General features: G+C 42.9%; 1 protein-coding gene across 3 annotated transcripts; it reads left to right on the top strand.

The window, feature by feature from the left end:
• The first annotated feature begins 256 nt into the window (after positions 1–256).
• On the top strand, positions 257–18,482 carry SIGLECL1 (SIGLEC family like 1). Of its 3 annotated transcripts, XM_055237913.2 has the most exons (6): positions 257–549; positions 13,093–13,215; positions 14,488–14,769; positions 14,897–15,002; positions 16,523–16,679; positions 17,727–18,482. In XM_055237913.2, exons 2-6 carry the CDS (start codon positions 13,194–13,196, stop codon positions 17,742–17,744), a joined length of 585 nt encoding a protein of 194 aa, XP_055093888.1. In that variant the 5' UTR covers positions 257–549; positions 13,093–13,193; the 3' UTR covers positions 17,745–18,482. The 3 variants fall into 3 exon arrangements, with proteins under 3 accessions (XP_055093888.1, XP_055093889.1, XP_063471733.1); XM_055237914.2 differs by lacking the exon at positions 14,488–14,769 and having other exon boundaries at positions 266–549; XM_063615663.1 differs by lacking the exon at positions 257–549 and having other exon boundaries at positions 13,082–13,215.
• Positions 18,483–20,309: the final 1,827 nt, after the last annotated feature.

Raw genomic sequence — 20,309 nt, 5'->3', positions numbered from 1 at the left:
TAACATAAGCCCATGCAGCCTCTCATTGGTTGTAAAATAAGCACATGCAGCCTCTGATTGGCTGTGTAAAGTAAGCCCATGCAGCTGCTGATTGGCTGCGGGGTGGATGCACTCGCCTAAGGATGCGAGCTAGCAGGTCTTGCAGCGGCTATCTCTGTGCAGCCGACTGAGGATCCCTGGTCGCACAAGGCTGTGCCTGGCCTGTTGGCGTCCCTGGCAGTTGTTGGGTTCCAGCAGTTGTTGGGTCCCTGGCAGTTGTTGGCGGTTGTTGGGTTCCTTCATTGAACCTGCACTAACTGGCCTTCCAGTCAGCGTCAATCGGCGGATCCTTGGGCCGTGGGGCAGCCGCAGGTCGGTTAGGCCACCAGGGCGGCTCTCGTGCCAGTGAGGCCCCTGAGAGCCTTTTGGTCAGACAGAGGCTAAATCTGAACAGTCAGGCGGTGAGATATAGTCAGGGGGTTCGCCAGGAGCCAGCGTTCCCCAGCCTCCACCACATCAGTCACCTGGTCAGCCAGAGGGCAGCAGGGGCGACATCCATCTACCAAGAAGGTAAGCAAGCGGCTTGTGGGTTCACAATCAGGTCAGTGCCCTTATGAGTCAACGGTTAGTCCCTTTGAAAACCAGTTAATGAGAAAATCCACTCCCTTCAGAACCTGCCCTGTTCATTGGTTAATTAGGCTCCCGCTAAGTCAGTCTCTTGGTAAGTTATACCCCTGCAAGGCACCCAATCATTACTCACACAGTTATCCCATGCGTGTCTATCAGTTTCATTATTAGTTATCCTGGCTTTCCCTAGAAAATCGTTTTCCTCACCGTAAATAGATCAATCATTAGTAAGTCAGCCCTTCCCTTAGAAAGCCGAACACCTTTGCATCACTCACACCCTGCTAAGGAAATACACAGATGGAAGTGTGCTGAGAACAGAGAATATCCTGGAGCCCTTTGGAACAAGAGACAGAAGGAAAATTGAGAGACGTGATGGTCAAGGAAAATAGGCCCGGCGCAGTGGCTCACATCTGTAATCCCAGCACTTTGGGAGGCTGAGGCCGGCGATCACTTGAGGTCAGGAGTTCGAGACCAGCCTGGCCAACATGGTGAAACCCTGTCTCTTCCAAAAATACAAAAATTAGACGGGCATGGTGGCCCGTGCCTGTAGTCCCAGCTACTTGGGAGGCTGAAGCAGGAGAATCACTTGAACTCCAGAGGCAGAGGTTGCAGTGAGCCAAGATCGTGCCACTGCACTCCAGCCTGGGCAACAGAACGGGACTCTGTCTCAAAAAAAAAAAAAAAAAGAGAGAGAAAGAGAGAGAGATAAAGAGAGAAAGAAAGAAAGAAAAGAAAGAAAGAAAGAAAGAAAGAAAGAAAGAAAGAAAGAAAGAAAGAAAGAAAGAAGAAAAGAAAAGGAAAAGAAAATATAATGGGTGCATGGGGAGTCATCGCATGTATGCTCTAAAGCTGATGGAGAGAAGAAAGAAGAAATCAGAATTTTGTAGTTAAATGGATCATTACATCTCCAGCAGTAAAACCCACTCATGTTACACATGAGGAAATAAGAGGAGGGAAAAATACTTGACCACAGTTATTCAGTGCTTTACTGGCAAATCCTGGGCCAGGACTTAGAGAAGGCTCATTCCGACCATCTAACATGGGCTTTTAAATGGGAGAAAGGGGAAGGAAAAAAAAATTGACAATGCAAAAAGAAAGGGGATATGTGGCATGAATGAGATAGGCATTTAACGACCTGGAAACTTGGGCAATATCTTTTTTATGTGAGAAGGAAAAAGGGCAATCAGTCTGGAGGCTAAGGGTTGGGATCACAGACCACTCAGAGAGATCTGGTAAAACATGCAGAAATATGGAATAGGAAAGGACAGGGCTGGTTCCAGAACTCTGGGAAGGGATTAGGGGTGGTCAAGAGTGGTCCCAGGCTGTGTGTGTTGGCTCACGGCTGTAATTCGAGCTCTTTGGGAGGCTGAGGTGAGAGGATTGCTTGAGCCCAGGAGTTCGAGACCAGCCTGGGTAACATAGTGAGACTCTGTCTCTACAAAAAAAAATTTTCAATTAGCTGGACGTGGTGGCTTGTGCCTATAGTCCCAGCTACTCTGGAGGCTGAGGTGGGAGGATCACTTGAGCCTGGAAAGTTGAGGCTGCAGTGAGCCATGTTAGTGCCACTGCACTCCAGACCCTGTGTAAAAAAAAAAAAAAATTGGGGGTTCCAAGTTAAATGCTGATAGGAGCTAAGCAGGGAACCTAATACATAGTAACTAACATTTTTTGAGTGCTTACCAAATGTGAGGTTCTGTTCTACTGACTCATTTAATCTTAACAACAACCCTAAGATGGGTGCTATTATTATACATGATTTTAAAATGAGCAAATAGGCCTAGAGAGAGGTGAAGCCACTTGTACACTATAAAACAGCTAACCTTCATATCTAGGCTTGAATTTAAAATATCTTGACTTGAATTTAAAATAAAAAAAGATATTTAAAATATCTTGACTTGAATTTAAAATTAAAAAAAAAGAGAGAGAGAAGCTGGTTGTTTGAATTTTTTGTGAAGTGCCCTGATAATTAAATGTTATCCCATTTTAAAAGTTAATTTTAAAAAGTAAGCATTTGTAGGCCAAACAAAACTCATTTATGATTGTTTTTAGCCTCTGAAGCAGGCTGACAGTGAGGGAAGTGACTTACCCAGAATCACCCAGGAAGTAGCAACAAAGATAAGGTTTTCGGACTTCTGGTCCACTTCCAGGAAAAATCTAAGTATACTGTGTGTCACATCAGGGCTAAGTGATTTATTCTTATATTTTATTCATTAGGAAATGAACTTGGAAAGGAGAATGAACTTCACCATGCTTATACAGCAGTTTTTAAGGCAAAATAGAATCATGAAAAAGACACCACATTTGTAGTCAAAGGTTGAGTCTGAAATCTATCAACCTAACGGCTACATGTCTTGGGGCCAGTCACAGTACTTTTCTGGATCTCTTCCTTCCTCTTTGAAGTGTTGATAATGAGATGTACCTCACAGAGTTGTTGAGACTAGGATAAAAGTTAGATAAAATTTCTACGTCTCTAGAGTTGTAAATGGCAACCACAGTTTCTCATTAGGTGTTAACCATAAAAGTAGTTAGCAGTCATAGCATGATTCAGTCATTCAGAATTGATTCACAGCAGGGCACAGTGGCTAATGACTGTAATCCTAGCACTTTGGGAGGCTGAGGCAGGAGAATTGCTTGAGCCCAGGAGTTCAAAACCAGCCTGGGCAGTATAGCAAGACTCGACTCTCTCTCTACAGAAAATATTTTTTTAAAATTAACTGGGTCTAGTGGTGTGCCCTTAAAGTCCCAACTACTCGAGAGACTGATGTGGGAGGACTACTTGAGCTCAGGAATTCGAGGCTGTAGAGAGCTGTGATTGTACCACTGCACACCAGCCAGGGTGACAGGGTGAGACTCCATCTCTTTAAAAAAAAAAAAAAAAAAAGGATTGATTCACAGTAGCCAAATAGTAGAAACAACCCAAATGCCATCAACTGATGAATGGATAAACAAAATGTGGTCTATCCATACAATGGAATATTATTCAATGATAACAACGAAAGGAGTACTGATATCTGGTACAACACGAATTAGCCTTGAAAGCATGCTAAATGAAAGAAGCCAGACACAAAAGACCACATATTATATCATTTCATTTATATACAATGTCCAGAATAGGCAAATTTATAATTATGGAAAATAGATCAGTGGTTGCCTACAACTAGGGGGTGGAGTTGGGGTTTGGGGAAACGGGGAGTAAATGTTAATGGATATTGGTGTTTTTAGGGAGGTGATGAAAGTGCTCTGGAATTAGGTAATGGTGATGTCTGCCTATCTTTATGGATATACTAAAACTCCTAGATTGTGTGCACTTTAAAATGGCGAATTTATGGTATATGAATTATATCTCAATAAAAAATTAATTATAAAAAGGTTAGCTACCTGTAGACCCATGACTAAATAAAACCCTGAGAATTTTAGGGAAAACTAGATATCCACGTGGAAACTGGACACTTACTTTATACCAAATACAAAAATAAACTCAAAATGGGTTAAAGACTTAAACATAGCCAGGCGCAGTGGCTCACGCCTGTAATCCCAGCACTTTGGGAGGCCAAGGAGGGTGGATCATTTGAGGCCAGGAGTTCGAGACCAGCCTGGCCAATATGGTGCAACCCCGTCTCTGCTAAAAATACAAAAATTAGCCAGGCATGGTGGAGCACGCCTGTAATCCCAGCTACTCAGGAGGCTAAGGCACAAGTATCGCTTGTACCCAGGAGATGGAGGTTGCAGTGAGCGGAGATCATGCCATTGCACTCCAGCCTGGGCAACAGAGTGGGATCCTGTCTCAAGAAAAAAAAAAATGACTTAAATATAAGACCTGAGATTGTAAAACTACTGAAAGAAAACATTGGAGAAAACTTCTGTATATTTATATGTAATACACAATAAAAATTATTGGTTTGGGAAATAATTTTTTGGATATTTCTGCAAAAACACAGGCAACAAAAGCAAAAATTGACATGCAAGATTGCACCAAAGTAGTTTCTGAACAGCAAAGGGAACAATCAACAGAGTGAAGAGACAACCTACAGAATGGGAGAACATATTTGCAAAGCATCCACCTAATAAGGGGCTAATACCCACTCGATAGCAAAAAAATCAAATAACCCAATTAAAAAAATGGGCGAGGACCTGAATAGGCATTTCATAAAAGAAGACATACCAAAATGGCCAACAGGTATATAAAAAAAAATGCCTGACGTCACTAATCATCAGAGAAATGCAAATTAAAACCACAGATATCACCTTATACCTATTAGATGGCTATATCAGTAAGGCCAAAGATAGCAAGTGTTGATGAGGATGTGGGCAGAAGTAAACCTTGTTCGTACACTGTTGGTGGAAATGTAAATTGGTAAAACCACTATGGAAAATAGCATGGCGTATCCTTAAAAAATTAAAAATAGAACTACCATATGATTCAGCAATCCCACTTCTAGGCATATATTTGACAGAAATGAACTCAGTATCTTGAAGAGATATCTGCACTCCTGTGTTCATTGCAGCATTATTCACAATAGCCCAGACGTGGAATCAACCTAAGTGTCCATTAATAGATGAGTAAAGAAAATATTATATATGTATACACACATGCGCACGTGCACACACACACACACACACACCATTCAAATAATGTCATTTTGTTCAACATTGTCTAATCGTAAGAGAAAAAAATCAATTCCCCGCCAGGACCAGTATCTGTGTGGAGTTTGCATGTTCTTATACATGGTAAAATTGGTTTCATTTTACATCATTTCACTTAAAGTAGGAGTTTCCAAGAACTGAATGATGATGGTAAGTGAGGATTTATTGTGCACACACACACACATACACACACACAGTGGAAGTTATTCATTCAGCCTTAAAAAAGGACATCTTGCCATTTGCAACAATGTAAATAAACCTGAAAGACCTTATGCTATGTGAAACAAGTCAGACACAGAAAGACAAGTACTGCATGATCTCACTTACATGTAGAATCTCAGAAAGTCAAACGCTTAAAAGCGAAGTATAGAATGGTGGTTGCCAGGGCTGAGGGCTAAGGGAAATGAGACATTGGTCAAGGGGTACAAAGTTTCAGCTAGGCAGAAGGAGTAAGTTCTGGAGGTTTCATGTGCACCATGATGACTATAGTAAATGATACTGTACTGTGTACTTGAAATTTTATGACGGGAAATATTAAGTGTTCTCACCACCAAAAAAACGGTAACTGTGAAGTGATGATTATGTTAATTCACTGGATTGTGGCAATCATTCCACAGTGCATACATACATCAAAACATCATGTCGTACACCTTAAGTATATACAATTTTTATTTGTCAGTTATACTTCAATAAAGCTGGAATTAAAAAACTGAAAATTCTATAATCTCATCTGTGATCACTGCTCTATCCATAGGTAAGCACTGGTATCAAATTATACATCATTCTAGATCTTTGTTTTACTCATTCATGGATGTATAGTTATGAGTGTATTATATATGAATATGTAGATATATATTTACATATTATATATATAAAGCTTTTATATAAATGACAAATAATCCAGTTTTCATTTAAAGATTGTGAAGTATTTCAGACATATAGAAAGATATAAATATAGTATAATGAGCATACATCCACCACCAGCTTAACATTGAAAACACTGGCTGGGCACGGTAGCTCACACCTGTAATCCCAGCATTTTAGGAAGCCCAGGCGGGAGGATTGCTTGAGCCTAGGAGTTCAAGACCAGCCTGGGCAACATAACAAGATCCCATCTCTACATAAATTAAAAAATTAGTCAGGCATGGTGGCACATGCCTGTAATCCCAGCTACTTGGGAGGCTGAGGTGGGAAGATTGCTTGAGCCTGGGAGGTCAAGCCTGCAGTGAACTGTGAATGCTCCGTTGCACTCCATCCAGCCTGGGTGACAGAGCAAGAACCTGTCTCAAAAAAAAAAAAAAAAAAAAAAAGAAAGAAAAGAAAGAAAGAAAGAAAGAAAACACTACCCCTGGTATACTCCCTTCCCCAAACACATCTCCCACTCTCAAACAGAGAGATAACTGCTATTACGAATTTGACATTTTATTCTGTGTACTAAGGAACTTAACCTTGCCTGAAGAGAGGGCTGGCCTTTGCCCTTGGCTTCTGGAAGACACTCCCTAGCTCTTAGAATGTCACACCTCATATGGGGTGTCTTTGTTTGCCCAGGGACCTTGCATCACACTGAATATTCTAGAAATGTGATTTAGGGTGAGGGCTGGCCACACCAGATAATGTTAACAATGTGATTTAGAGTGGAAGCAATACCAGATAGTCTAACAATGTGATTTAGAATAGGGGCTTTGGATCAAATGGTATCAGCTCAACTTCAGGAGGAGCTGGATGCTAAGATCCACCATGAGGGAAGTCACCATGTTACATGATGGAGGCCCAATAAAAACACTGGACACAAGGCTTGGGTGAGCTTCTTTAGTTGACAATACTATGCATATTGTCACACATTATCACCAGGAAAGTTAAGTTACGCTGTCCGTGACTCCACAAGGAGAGGATAACTGGAAGCTTTGTGTGGGGAACTTCCGGCCTCTGCCCTGTGTGTCTTCTTTTGGCTGATTTTAATCTCTATCCTTTAGTTGTAGTAAACAGTAATCAAGAGTATAACAGCTTTCAGTGAATTCTGTGAGCACTTCTAGTGAATTACCAAACCTAAGGGTAGTCTTGGGGTTCCAAAACCTTGCAAATGATTTGAGAACTGAGGGTGATCAGTTGGTGTCAGAAATGAGGGGATCTTGTGGACCATTCCCTAACTTTTCAGTTGTATCAGAAATGTATCACTAGAACAGCCTTGACTCACTGAAACATGTGGTTTGAGAAGAGGAAGGATGTGAAGTCAAGATGATAAGCCTTTGATTCCTGGGCTGCCCTGCGGTCACCCGTGGGTATAGAAATGCAGCTGTTCTGCAAACAGTTACAGGAGGTAAAAGTTACCATTGCTTTTTCAATACAATGGATCCAACCCCCAAGGAGCTGACCCACTGGATGCATAAGGAAACAAACTAAATAGGCAATCCCTTTGCTATTTTTATCTGTAATCGTTAAAATGAAAGTGGCTGAGGCGGATCCTGATGCTGGCCCAATCTTGGGCTCTGGCCAGCCTGAGTTACAGCTGCTAGCCTCAGGGCTGCTGCTAAAGGGAAAAGTTAGGCTGAAATGACAGATGGCAAAGAAAATTAGAGTGGTTCACCAGAGAGTGAGAAAAGACGAACATTTCTAAGAGGGTGGAAATCTTTAAACAGTTATTAAGAAATGAGATGAGTTAAGCGGACATTGAGGGAGTCAAAACAAAGGTCTCAATGGAGCACTCTTCGAAATTAGGTGGGGCGGTGAGAACCCAGACGGGCCTCCAGTATTGAAGGGCCCCCATCAAGTCTGCTATATTTACCCTGGTTTGGAGGAATTTTAAAAGCCAGAAGGCAAACATGACAATGCGAAATCTGACCTCAGATCTCCTGCAGGAACTAACATGTTATCTAATCAAGATAAACGACAAAAGGGCCTGGGTTATTTGGCCTGACCCCTAACTGAGGATCCAAAGTCATATGCACATTCGTGGTAAAATAGTCAGGGGATGGATAAGAGATATTCCTAGGACTCACGTGGGAGCCTTATACACTGCGATTCCAAAAAGGTTGGTGAAATTCTAATAGCATCTATGGTTAGATTGTGAAGACATAGGATTGCAAAAGTAGATGAGATTCAGGTGAAACTTTGGATGAAAACTGGAATGTTTGGAGAGACTGTGTGAATATGTTATGTGAATGTATTTACCTAAATGTATTATGAGAAAAGATATTGTGTCCAACCAGGGAAGAGTTCCCCTATGTACTGTTGTGAAACAGAAGGCATGTAAATCTTCCCTTCAACCAATATTGATTGAATATGCTAAATAGGCACCAATAAGATTGCCCAAGCCCACACTAATTGTTAATTTGAAACAGTACAGGATATCTGGTGGACAAAACATGTTAGAAGCTTAATGTTTGCTTTATTTAGGCGGACTGGAGCTAAGGCCAGTGAGCACCACCCAGTGGTGAATGCTGGGATTTGGGGCCAGAAAATGTCCAATTGAAATGACAACTAGCTGCCTATTGGGCTTTGAGTCTGCCCCATCATTGAAGGACATAATAATCCTGACACCTGAAATCCTCACGATGTGTTTGTAATGTTGGAAAAACACTGTAGTAAGGAAGGCCATGCCCAAAAGAGTCTCATAATAAAATGGAAATTGTTTATATAGGAACATGCTACCAGGGAAATGCAAGGAGGTACTCGTTATATTTATGAACAGGTGGCCTTTTTCCCTACTGAAGAGCTGCGAGATCCTATTATTACTTGGATGATGTCTGTTAATAGCTCTTGATTGACCAGCTAAGAGCTGTTTGATTTATGGGTGGCAATTCCAAAGTGAATTAATAACATCCTATTTGGAAGACCTGCACTCATACTGAGGAAGGTAAAAACAAGTCACTTCAGTGGGCTGAACTGCCTCTACATTTGGGTTTTTACCAATTCATGGGCAATGGCCAATGGCCTGGCCATATGGTCAGGCAGATGGGCAATGGGAGACTGTACTATTAAAAGGATGCCTATATAGGGTACAGCCTTATGGAATTCACTATAGCCAGTATCTCAAAAGACCTGTTCATACCCCCTACAAATGATAAAATAAACAGAGAAACAGACCTCCTTCCTCCCAAAACGGCAATTAATATCCTACCTTTTATGCTGGACATTTCTTGGCAACTTTTAAAGGATTTTTACTACTTGTGCGTGCATTCTTAAACACTTGATTTTGCCCAGTTTTTTTCAAATTTTAAAGAAATGCTGCCATACATTATTACTTACTTGTGTCTAGCTTTGTTCATTCTGTAGTTTATTCGTAAGAATGGTCCATGTTGTTGCATCTAGCACTAGCTCATAGGTTTTTGTTGCTGTGTAGTATCTCATTTTTTAAAATTCTGTGTTTACTGCCATTTGGATTGTTTAACTTTTTAGCTATTTTTAAATAATACCACTGTAAACATTTTTGCATTGCTTTTTGGCATACATGTTCACAAACATTTCTATAAAGTATATATCTGGGAGTGGAATTGAGGGTCATAGAGTATGTATATGTATCTTCTGCTTTGATAAATAACTTTGTTGCCGTGATTTATATTCCCACCAATAGTGTGTGAAAGTTGAGTACCACATTCTCACCAAGACTTGATATATTGTCTTGGATATGTACTGGTATCTGATGGTTTTAACACGCATTTTTCTGGTTATTAATGAGATTTTAAATATTTTCATGGAAATTTTGTTAAGATTTGTCTTATGATCGAGCTATGGTCAATTTCTGTAAATGTTCTCTGTGTGCCTACAAAGACATTGCATTCTGCAGTTATTGACTGCAGTATTCTCTACACATTTTTGGTCAAATTTGCCGATGAAGTTGTTGAAATCTTTATATATTCCAATAGTCTGTTTGTTCTATCAGTTTCTGAGAGAACAGTGATTAAAATGTCACACTACTATTGTGGATGTCTGTTTCTCTTTTTATTTTTGTAGATTTTTTGCTGTATATATTTTTGGACTATGTTAGTAGGGAAACACAAATTTTAAATATATACTTTATTCCTGTTAATGTCATCTTATCATCAGGAGATATGCCATTCTATCTTTGGTAATGCCTTTTGCTTAAAGTCTGCTTTATGGGATGTTAATGTAGGTATGTCTACATTACCTGGCTTTCTGGTTGGTATTTGCTTGGTATATGTTTTCATTCTTTGGTTTTTTTTTTTTTCTTTTTTTTTGAGATGGAGTCTTGATCTGTCGCCCAGGCTGGAGTGCAGTGGCGTGATCTCAGCTCACTGCAAGCTCCGCCTCCCAGGTTCACACCATTCTCCTGCCTCGGCCTCCCGAGTAGCTGGGATTACAGGCACCCCCCACCACACCCGGCTAATTTTTTGTATTTTTAGTAGAGATGGGGTTTCACCGTGTTAGCCAGGATGGTGTCAATCTCCTGACCTCGTGATCCGTCTGTCTCGGCCTCCCAAAGTGCTGGGATTACAGGCATGAGCCACCGCGCCCGGCCCATTCTTTGGTTCTTTAACTGTCCTTTACACTTATGCTTTGGTTGTGTCTTTTGTAAACAGCATAGAGTTTGGCTTTGCTTCTTTTTTCCAATATGATGATCTTAGATTCATAATTGGATAATTTAAGCCATTTATATTTAGTTTAATCACTGATGTATTGGAGTTTAAATATAACATCTAGGTACATGATTTCTACTTGTCCCAACCATTCTATATTCTCTTTTGTATCCTTTCTGTTTGTTTCTCTGTCTTTATTTTCAAACAAGCTTTTAAATCAAAGTACAATTTTATACAGATAGGTATTAATACAGATAGTAAGTATACAACTCAAATTATCACAAAGGGAGCAGACCAGTGTAACCACCACTGAGGTCAAGAAATAGAACATTAACAACACCCCAAACACTCCACTCATGTACTACACCATTCATTACCCTCTTTATCCTTGCTATGTTCTGGATGCAAGCACGTTGTATGTGTTGCAAGTATGTTCTCCAGCCCTGTAACTTGCATTTGTCCTCCTTCATGGTATCTTTTGATGCAGAAATTAATTCTGATACAGTCCATTTTATCCATATTTCCTCATAGCTAGTGTTTTTGGCCCTTTTAAAGATATATTTGCTTACCTAAAACTTACCAAGATACTCTCCTATGTTGTATTCATGAATTCTGCTGACCAATATGGTAGCTACTAACTACATATGGCTATTGACCCCTTATATTGTGGCTAGTCTGAATTGAAGTGTGCTGTAAGCGTAAAATATATACAAGATTTTGAAGAGTGTATAAAGAATGTACCAGATCTTAACAATTTTGTGTTGGTTGCACGTTGAAATATTGGGTTAGGTTCAATATGAATAACCTAGTGAATAGCCTAGGTTTCTTTCACTAGGTTAAATGAAACATCATTAAAATTAATTTTAACCATTTCTTCCTTTTTAATGTGTCTACTAGAAAATTTAAAATTGTACATGTAGTCCACATTTATAGCTCACATTATATTTCTTCACACAGCACTGTTCTAGAAAAAAAGTCTAAGGACTTTCCCAATGACCCTAGAAGTTATTTTTATGTATGACATGAGGTAGGGGGTCTTATTTCCTTTTGCTGCATGCCTATCCAGTTATTCTGACACAATTTATTCAAAAGAGAGTCCTTTAACTTCTATGCAGTGCCATATTTATCCTAAACCAAGTGATCACGTATGTACAGGTATTTTTCTCAACCATATAGCCTGTCCCATTGGTATTTTTATTTATCCTTGTGTCAATACCATACTCTCTGAATTACTATGTATGTATGTATGTATTTTATTTATTTACTTACTTATTTTGAGATAGAGTCTTCCTCTGTTGCCCAAGCTACAGTGCAGTGGTGTGATCACGGCTGACTGCAGCCTTGACCGCCCCACCTCAGGTGATCCGCTCACCTTAACCTTTCAAGTAGCTGGGACTACAGGTGCATACCACCACACCCAGATAATTTTTGTATTTTTTGTAGAAACAGGGTTTTATCATGTTGCCCAAGCTGGAATTACTATGTACTTTTAAGTCATGATATCCAGTAGGAATTGGAATTGGCCATTTTTTTGAGACAGGGTCTCATGCTGTCTCTTTTTTTTAATAGAAATCTACTGAAAACAAATTTATTAAATAAATATCTACATGGGATATAAAAAGGAACATTGTGCCATGCTATAGAACATTACTTACACCATTCATTTCAAATTTTATGGCAAAACAATTATACTGTGGTGGGGAGATGTTGTTTTACACTTCTCACCAAAATAAACATTATCATATTTTTCCTGAGAGATGTCAACACTTTTCTATCTTAAGTGATCACACCACTGCAATCCAGACTGGGTGACAGAGAGAGAGAAAGACCCTGTCTCAAAAACAAAAACAAACCGGGCATCGTGGCTTATGCCTGTAATCTCAGCTCTTTGGGAGGCCAAGGCGGGTCAGGTGTTTGAGACCAGCCTGGCCAACATGGTGAAACCTCATCTCTACTAAAACTACAAAAATTAATTGGCCATGGTGGTGAATACCTGTAATTCCAGCTACTCTGGAGGCTAAGGCAGAAGAGTTGCTTGAACATGGGAGACGGAGATTGCAGTGAGCCGAGATCGAGCCACTGCACCCCAGCCTGGGCGACAGAGTAAGATCCAGTCTAAAAAACAAAAATAAAACAAAGAATAAAGGAGACATGACACTGAGGCTTCACAAACGATCTTAGTTGCCTCCCTGTCCCAAATGCTCATGAGCGTCTCATCCCATATAATTCCTGCTTCTCCAAGTGAACAGGCCTTCACGATGACCAGAGACAGAAGCCCCTGACTTGGGATCCCCACATCCTCTTTCAGTTACCCATCACCTCACTCCTTCTGAACCACATGGTTCTGATGTCAGAGCCAGCGTACTAAAGAGCTTCTGCTGTTCCTGAGAACTGTTGCTGCTGCAAGTGATGCTTCCACTGCTACAGCTGGGTAAGTAAGGTGAGAAGCAGCACTGGAGGTGTGTTTGGAAGCCAAGACTCCAGGGCCTGGGTGTTGGCAGGGCAGAGGATGGGCTATGGAGGCATGGAGAAAGAGGACATACGGGCATAAGTACCAGATAATCAACGTGAATTAGACATCTTCTGTGTGTCAGATTTTGACAGGGCTGGGGTGTCTGAAGCAAATAGCAAACTGGGAAGGGAGAGGGATGGAGAGTGCGGGTGCTATGAAGGCATGAGGGCACTAAGAGCTGTTTAAGACATTACTGGAAGTCCTGAAGTTAAGTTTTTCAGCGTTTCCATGGGCACACTTTGCCAGATGGAAAAGACAATTCAGAGAACAGCCATAGAGGGGGCCGTATATGAGAGTGCCCCGCAAATTCCTCAACAGCGCCCCGCAAGTGACTCAGGTAAAGAGACCGAGATTAGGAGCTACTGGTTAGGGGAAAATTACCCCTTTCTTCCAGTAACCTCAAAAAACTTCAATGAAAAAGTGTGTGTCAACACCGAAGACAGATTCCTCACTATTAGAGACCTTGATGAATGTGACTGTTCCCTCCTAATCAATGATATTCATCAAATGGCCACCATGTCCTACCTGTTCTAAATAGACCGAGGCAGTTTCCAACATTCTTACACAGAAGATGCCATAGTACATTTGGCTTCCAGTGAATGTTCCACCAAAGGCCACTTGGGACCGGGAAGAAGGAAATTAAGAAAGGTGTTCTGTTTATTGAATGGGTAATACTTCACTACGCACTGAGCTGGGTGCACTGCAAATCTTGGGGCATTCATTCTTATAACAATGATAATATGAGATAGGTTCAGCAAATATCCCGATTTTCCAGGCTAGGAAACAGCAATGATAAGGGGAGTGACTTGCCCAGCAGCATCCAGACAGTAAGTGATGGAGGGAGAATTGATTATAGAACCTAAGAGGAACATTGCAGGTGGGAAGAAGAGAAGCAGAGTAGGAGATCTGGCTTGGACATCTAGCCTTGCGAGGTAGGTAAGGGATCACAGACAATGTAGAGCCTCAGAAAATTTACTTGCCACTCCTCAAGAAGGTCTAGCGATCAGGTTCAGGCCAGATGAGGGGAGAAGATAGAGGGGAACTGGTCTGTGAGGCCTGAATCCTGTGGGCTTCCAGAAAGTCCTTCTGAAGCTCCTTGTGAATAGCAAATAAAGAGAAGGCTGCATCCTGGAGAAACTGGAAGAGGGAAGTCAGGATGCCTTGCTGACTCCTGACCCTTCCTCCCCACAGTACCTGCTAAGCTGGTCAACTCCTCTTGCTCCTTGGAGAAGACACTGCAGTGCAGCTGTTCCTTCCATGGGATTCCCACACCCTCTGTGCAGTGGTGGATGGGAGGAGTCCCCGTGGGTGTGGATGGCATGGATGGCAGCCTCCAAGTGACTTCCACCATGCTTGGCCCCTGGGCTAACAGCACCATCAGCCTAACTGAAGAGCCAGAAATGGGCATGAGACTTCTCTGTGAGGGGAAGAACCAAAATGGAACCCACGCTTTGAGCATCCTACTGATGTCAAGTGAGGGTGGAGGGGGCTCGGTGACTGGGTGAGGACAATAAGCGGGATGGGGACAGTCACTGGGGCTAGAGAGTGGAGCAGAGTTTTGGTTCCGATGCCAAACTTCTCACATGCTCTCTGCTTCCAGGAAAGAGTTCTGTGGCTTCCCAGGCCTTCGTGAAAGGGCTGATCCAGGGTGCTATCTATGCGGGAATTGTAATTGCGCTGCTCTTCCTCTGCCTCCTCCCTCTCATGTGAGTACTAGGGTTAAAATTCACCTGCAGGCCTACTACCCAGCAGGCCCTGGCTGCAGCCCTGGCACAGAGAGAGCAAAGACAGGACCCCTCCCCTCAAGGAGCTTAGGGTCTAAAGAGGGAAAGATGTACCAAACATGGTCACCACAATCCAGGGCCGTGAGGACTATACAGAGCCATAAAACTGCATCATAAAACAGACACTTTCAACACATTTTATAAAGGAGAAGGCCAAGAAGGGGCTTGGCAGCCCTGGAGAAGGCAGCGGCGAGTCCCCGGGGTGCTGTCTGTGGTGGGCCTGCAGGACTCAGTACTCATTAGCTTGGTGGAAAGTATTAACAGTACAGGCTGAGTATCTGATCCAAAAATCCAAAATCCAAAATCCAAAATGCTCCAAAATCCGGAAGTTCTTGAGGCACTGACATAATGCCACAAGTAGAAAATTCCACACCTGACCTCCTGTGAGAGTTCAATGCACACAAACTTTATTTCATGCACAAAATAATTTTAAATATTATATAAAATTACCTTCAGGCCATGTGTATAAGGTATATATGAAACATAAATGAATTTTGTTTTTATACTTGGCTCCTATCCCCAAGATATGTCATTATGTATAAACAAATATTCCAAAATCTAAGAAAAAAAAATTGAAATCTGAAACACTTCTGGTCCCAGGCATTTCAGATAAGGGATACCAAACCTTTGTATGCAGATGCCCAGAGGCATGTTTGAGGCATTTCCAGTGTCTTTGTATAATGTCAGGTGCATTGAGAGTGCCAGGTAATGGCTAAAAATGAGGTTGAAAGACATCCTTGGTGTTGGTTCACAGGGTGTTAAAACTTAGCTGCATGTATTCACTAGAAGCATGGAGTGAGAAGGGCTGAGTTGCAGGGAGTCAGGCTAGAGAGTCGGGCAGGGGAGCCTGTCCAGACAGCTTCGACCGAATCCTCAGTTCGGAGCACTCTTAGGAAGAGTGCTAAGCTGTGAAGGAAAGCTTGAGCTTGGGGTGGGACACAGATTAGAGAAAGTGACAGCCAGAAGGTCAGAGGCCAGGCAGGAAGCTGATACAGGGGACTAGGCAGGAAGCTGGTACAGGGGACTAGGCAGGAAATACTAGGCCTGACCTGGGGCAAGTGATGAGGGGCAGCCAGAGAGGTGGGACTTGGGCATGGCCAGCTATGGGGAGACCAAGATGAGGAGTGAGGTGTCAGGGCAAACTGAGGAGCTATTTTCAAAGTATAATCAACTGGACTTGAAGACCAGTAACAATCTCTCTGCCAGTTGCAAGGCCCTTTCGTAGTTGACCTCATCTGAGCCCCACAGCCTAATAAGCAGGGTATCCCCATTATTCAGAGTGTGAAACTAATTCCCAGAGAGGATGTGTGGCTTGCCCTAGGTCATACAGCAAGCTGGTACTGTTGTTGAGGCTCTAAATCAGAAGTTCTGGTCAAGATAGAGCCCATTTGGGGATTCAGGGAGATGGAGAGCCAGAACCAATCCAAGGCTTATTTCCTTAGAGTGAAACATATCAGAAAGAAGCAGGCGAAGAAAGCTGCAGCGATCAGAGAAAAAAAGAGCTTGAAAGTCAGAGCAAGCCAAGAACTCCAGATGTCTCTGAAGCCTGAGGAACCAGGAAAACCCGTAGTCGCCACATTTTCTGAGAGCCGGATATTGGTATGTACCTATTGCGTCTGGAATCTAGTCTATCGGAATACTGATAATAAGACCCACAGGGAAAGGAGCACACAGCGTTTTGAAGGTGTTCTCATCCTCAATCCTGCAGGATACCTAATGCTAGAGTGTGCTTTCCGGTCATTTTATAAATAGGAAGCTAAGGCCCAGAGAGGGGAAGGATGAAAGTTAAGAAAAACAATTTAAAGAATAATTAAAATCAATATACACACACACACGCACCGTACATTGAATCCCCACTGAAAAGGCAGTTGGGGAAAATCTTGATAGCAGTTGTAGCATCAGAGTGGAAACCAAGGATTTGGCCTCTGAGTGTACGGCCAGCAGCAGTCAGCTTGGTGTAGATGCCACAGGCCAAGTCAGCCTGAAGTGGTTAGAGATTAGGCCAAGCCCAGGTTACTCCTTCATTCACCCTGTACCCCACATCCTCAGCAGGGCTTGGAAGATACAGTGTCCAAGGTTGCTAGGCCTCACTGTTGTTTACCCGTTTATGATTCTCCAGAATCAGAATTGTCCTGCTGCCCTCCTAACACCCTGCATGAACAGTTAGTGTCCTTTTGTGGATAAACCATGTGTTAAATTCCGCCAATATTTCCTGCAATGTCTCCTAATCTTTGTGCTGGGCAATGCTGGGGTCTCAGAAATGGGCCAAACCTAGGCCTTGTCCTCAGAGAGCAACTAGACTGGTGGAGAAGGCACCTTCACCTTAGGGGATGCTGAGCTAGGGAGTTACGGTGGTGCAGAAGAGGGAGGGACCAAACCTACCTGAGGAAGTCAGGCAAAATTCCCTGAGGAGTCTGGGGAACAGTCAGTGTTACTGGTACTGAAGATGTGCAGAGAGGAACCAGAGACAGAAGACCGAATTGCAGGCTCCAACCATGGGGTTGTGAGGAAGGGCTAAGCCAGGGCTCACTCCACGTTGCCTTAATTCTGTGCACAAGGGGGTGTCTTTTTAAGATTTGGATGCCTCACCTCTAGACCTGTTCCCACATTCTTTTTTCTTTGTCCTATTTTTCACCTCGCTTTTAGGAAAAGCAAGATAAATGAGCCAGCTAAGCCTGTGGAATGTGCATCATACCTGGAGTCACCATTATCCCTGGAATTACAAAAGTCTGCAAAATGTATAGAGCCCACAGAAACCTTAGAGGCTATAATAAACCTGGAGCCCCCTGGACTCTCCTCAGCTCACAAAACCCTCTCAATTCCCACACATCTCTTACACTCATTCTCCGTGAACAAGTGGTTACTCTTAGACCTAGTTTTAGAACCTCTGAAGACAAACTTTGTAATTTGTTGTTTGGCTAAACCAGAAGAAATCTGCATCACCCTGGGAAGGTGTCAAAAGAAGGAAAAATACATGTGACGATATGAATCAAGTCCATCAGCAAGTTGCTTTTGAGCGCCTACTGTGTGTCAGTGCCTGAGATACACCTACAAGAGCGCCAGGCTTTCAAGCCTTCATATCTGGATAGAATCCCAACGTCAGTGCTTGGTGGCTGTCTATCTTTGGACGAGATCTTTCATTCCCCAACCCTTGAACGCTACATGACCCATACCTGGCTGGAGAGTGGGTGAAAAGTACTGTTCAGAGATGCAGGTGAAAAAACCTGGCGATGGGCCCTGAATACCAAGACTCATTGGAACTTTGGAGCTTTATCTTGTAGGACCTTAACCTGACTCCCTTAGAACGTAAGTTCCAAGAGAACAGGGACTTTGTCTGCCTTGTTTTCTACTTTTATCACCAGCACCCAGAATGATGCCTAAAATACAATAAGATCTCAAGAATGTTTGTCAAATGATTTAATTAATTATTATAAGCTGTTGTAAGGTTTGAAGCAAGCAAGTAGAGTGACCAGATATATACAGAAAAATCATTTCCCTACCCTGACCCCACATATGACATATTTGGAATGGGTAAGGGGGAGGTAAAGATGCTAGTTAGGAGGTTATCGCAACAGTTCTTGGCCAGATTGAAACGCAGGCATGCAAGGAATGGGAAAGGGATTCTGGCATTAGAATGAACCACAACTGTGTATTGTTCCTCTCAGAATGGATGACAACCTCCTTTCTAGCCAGATGCTAGTAGATTTTTTTTTTTTTGAGACGGAGTTTCGCTCTTGTTGCCCAAGCTGGAGTACAATGGTGCAATCTCAGCTCACTGAAACCTCTGCCTCCCGGGTTCAAGTGATTCTCCTGCCTCAGCCTCCCAAGTAGCTGGGATTACAGGCACACACCACCACACCCAGCTAATTTTTTATAGTTTTATTAGAGACAGGGTTTCACCATGTTGGCCAGGCTGGTCTTGAATTCCTGACCTCAGGTGATCTGCCCACCCCGGCCCCCCAAAGTGCTGGGATTACGGGCGTGAGCCACCGTGCCTGGCCAGGTGCTAGTAGTTTTCACTGAGTGGAAAGAGGGTCATCTCTTCCCTGGGGCAATATTTGGGAGTAAATACAGTGATCCTGTAGCACCAGCTAGATGGTCATCTTATACTCAGGGTGGACGTTTATGTTAGCCCCCACATGTATAAGCACCTCTCACAGGAAGTTCACATTTCACAGAAATATCAGATGTGCCACTATGTGCCAGATAATGAGGAGAAGAAGTAAGACACTGGCCCTGCCTCCATGGAGTCATGGTCTACGTAGATAGACAATGAAGAAATGCAGACGAATTTATAGCTTAAAATGTTGATAAGTGCTAGAAAGAAAAAAGGATAGAATACTACGAAAAAGCACAGGAAAGGAAGCCAGGTTGGATTACAGAGTCAGAGAAGGCCTCTCAGAGAAAGTGACCCTTGCCTTGAGATCTATTGGATTCTTAGGAGCTGGCTAGACAGAGGGAGCAGTAGATCCTAGGCTCTGACATGAGAGCAGTTTGGTGAGTTCAGGAGCCCAGAGCAGGCCGCTGTGACTGGAACTGACTGAGGGATGAGCTCCTGAACGGCCAGAACTTGCAGGGCTTCAAGGGCTCTAGTGAGAAGTTTAGGTTTTGTCCTCACTTGTGGAGGGTTATTTCCTCTTATGCTTTGTAATTCTGGAAAGTGCAGATTGTATGAGAATCATATTCAGTGGAGCTGTATGAGAATCCTGTGCAGCAGAGGTTTTGAGTTGAGGATAGAATCCTCTACAAAACAGGTATGGTGTTTGCTTCTACTAAAGATACATCCTCTGTTTGGGAGGGAGAGGCAGACAAGGCTGGGGAGAGGGAGAGTGCCAGCGTTGGGAAAGAAGAGAATAAAATGTAGAAGAGGAATGGGAGAGGCCGGGCGCGGTGGCTCACGCTTGTAATCCCAGCACTTTAGGAGGCCGAGGCGGGCGGATCACGAGGTCAGGAGATCGAGACCACAGTGAAACCCCGTCTCTACTAAAAATACAAAAAAAATTAGCCAGGCGTGGTGGTGGGCGCCTGTAGTCCTAGCTACTCCGAGAGGCTGAGGCAGGAGAATGGCGTGAACCCGGGAGGAGGAGCTTGCAGTGAGCCGAGATTGCGCCACTGCACTCCAGCCTGGGCGACAGAGCGAGACCGCGTCTCAAAAAAAAAAAAAGAGGAATGGGAGAGAGGATGAGGATCGGGTTGGAGATAGGTCAGAGATGGGTTTGGGAATGGGAA

This window comes from Symphalangus syndactylus, chromosome 13 (genome assembly GCF_028878055.3).
Source record: "Symphalangus syndactylus isolate Jambi chromosome 13, NHGRI_mSymSyn1-v2.1_pri, whole genome shotgun sequence".
Taxonomy (NCBI): Eukaryota; Metazoa; Chordata; class Mammalia; order Primates; family Hylobatidae; genus Symphalangus; species Symphalangus syndactylus.
The sequence above is the reverse complement of the archived record's forward strand: the minus strand, read 5'-3'. Positions and strand labels throughout refer to the sequence as shown.

Excerpts from the sequence above, each read along its gene's own strand:
- SIGLECL1 (XM_055237913.2), top strand. The coding sequence starts at position 13,194 with ATGCTTCCACTGCTACAGCTGG. Across the intron at positions 14,770-14,896 it reads GAGCATCCTACTGATGTCAA|GAAAGAGTTCTGTGGCTTCC; the intron begins GTGAGGGTGGAG and ends CTCTGCTTCCAG. Across the intron at positions 15,003-16,522 it reads CTCTGCCTCCTCCCTCTCAT|AGTGAAACATATCAGAAAGA; the intron begins GTGAGTACTAGG and ends TTATTTCCTTAG.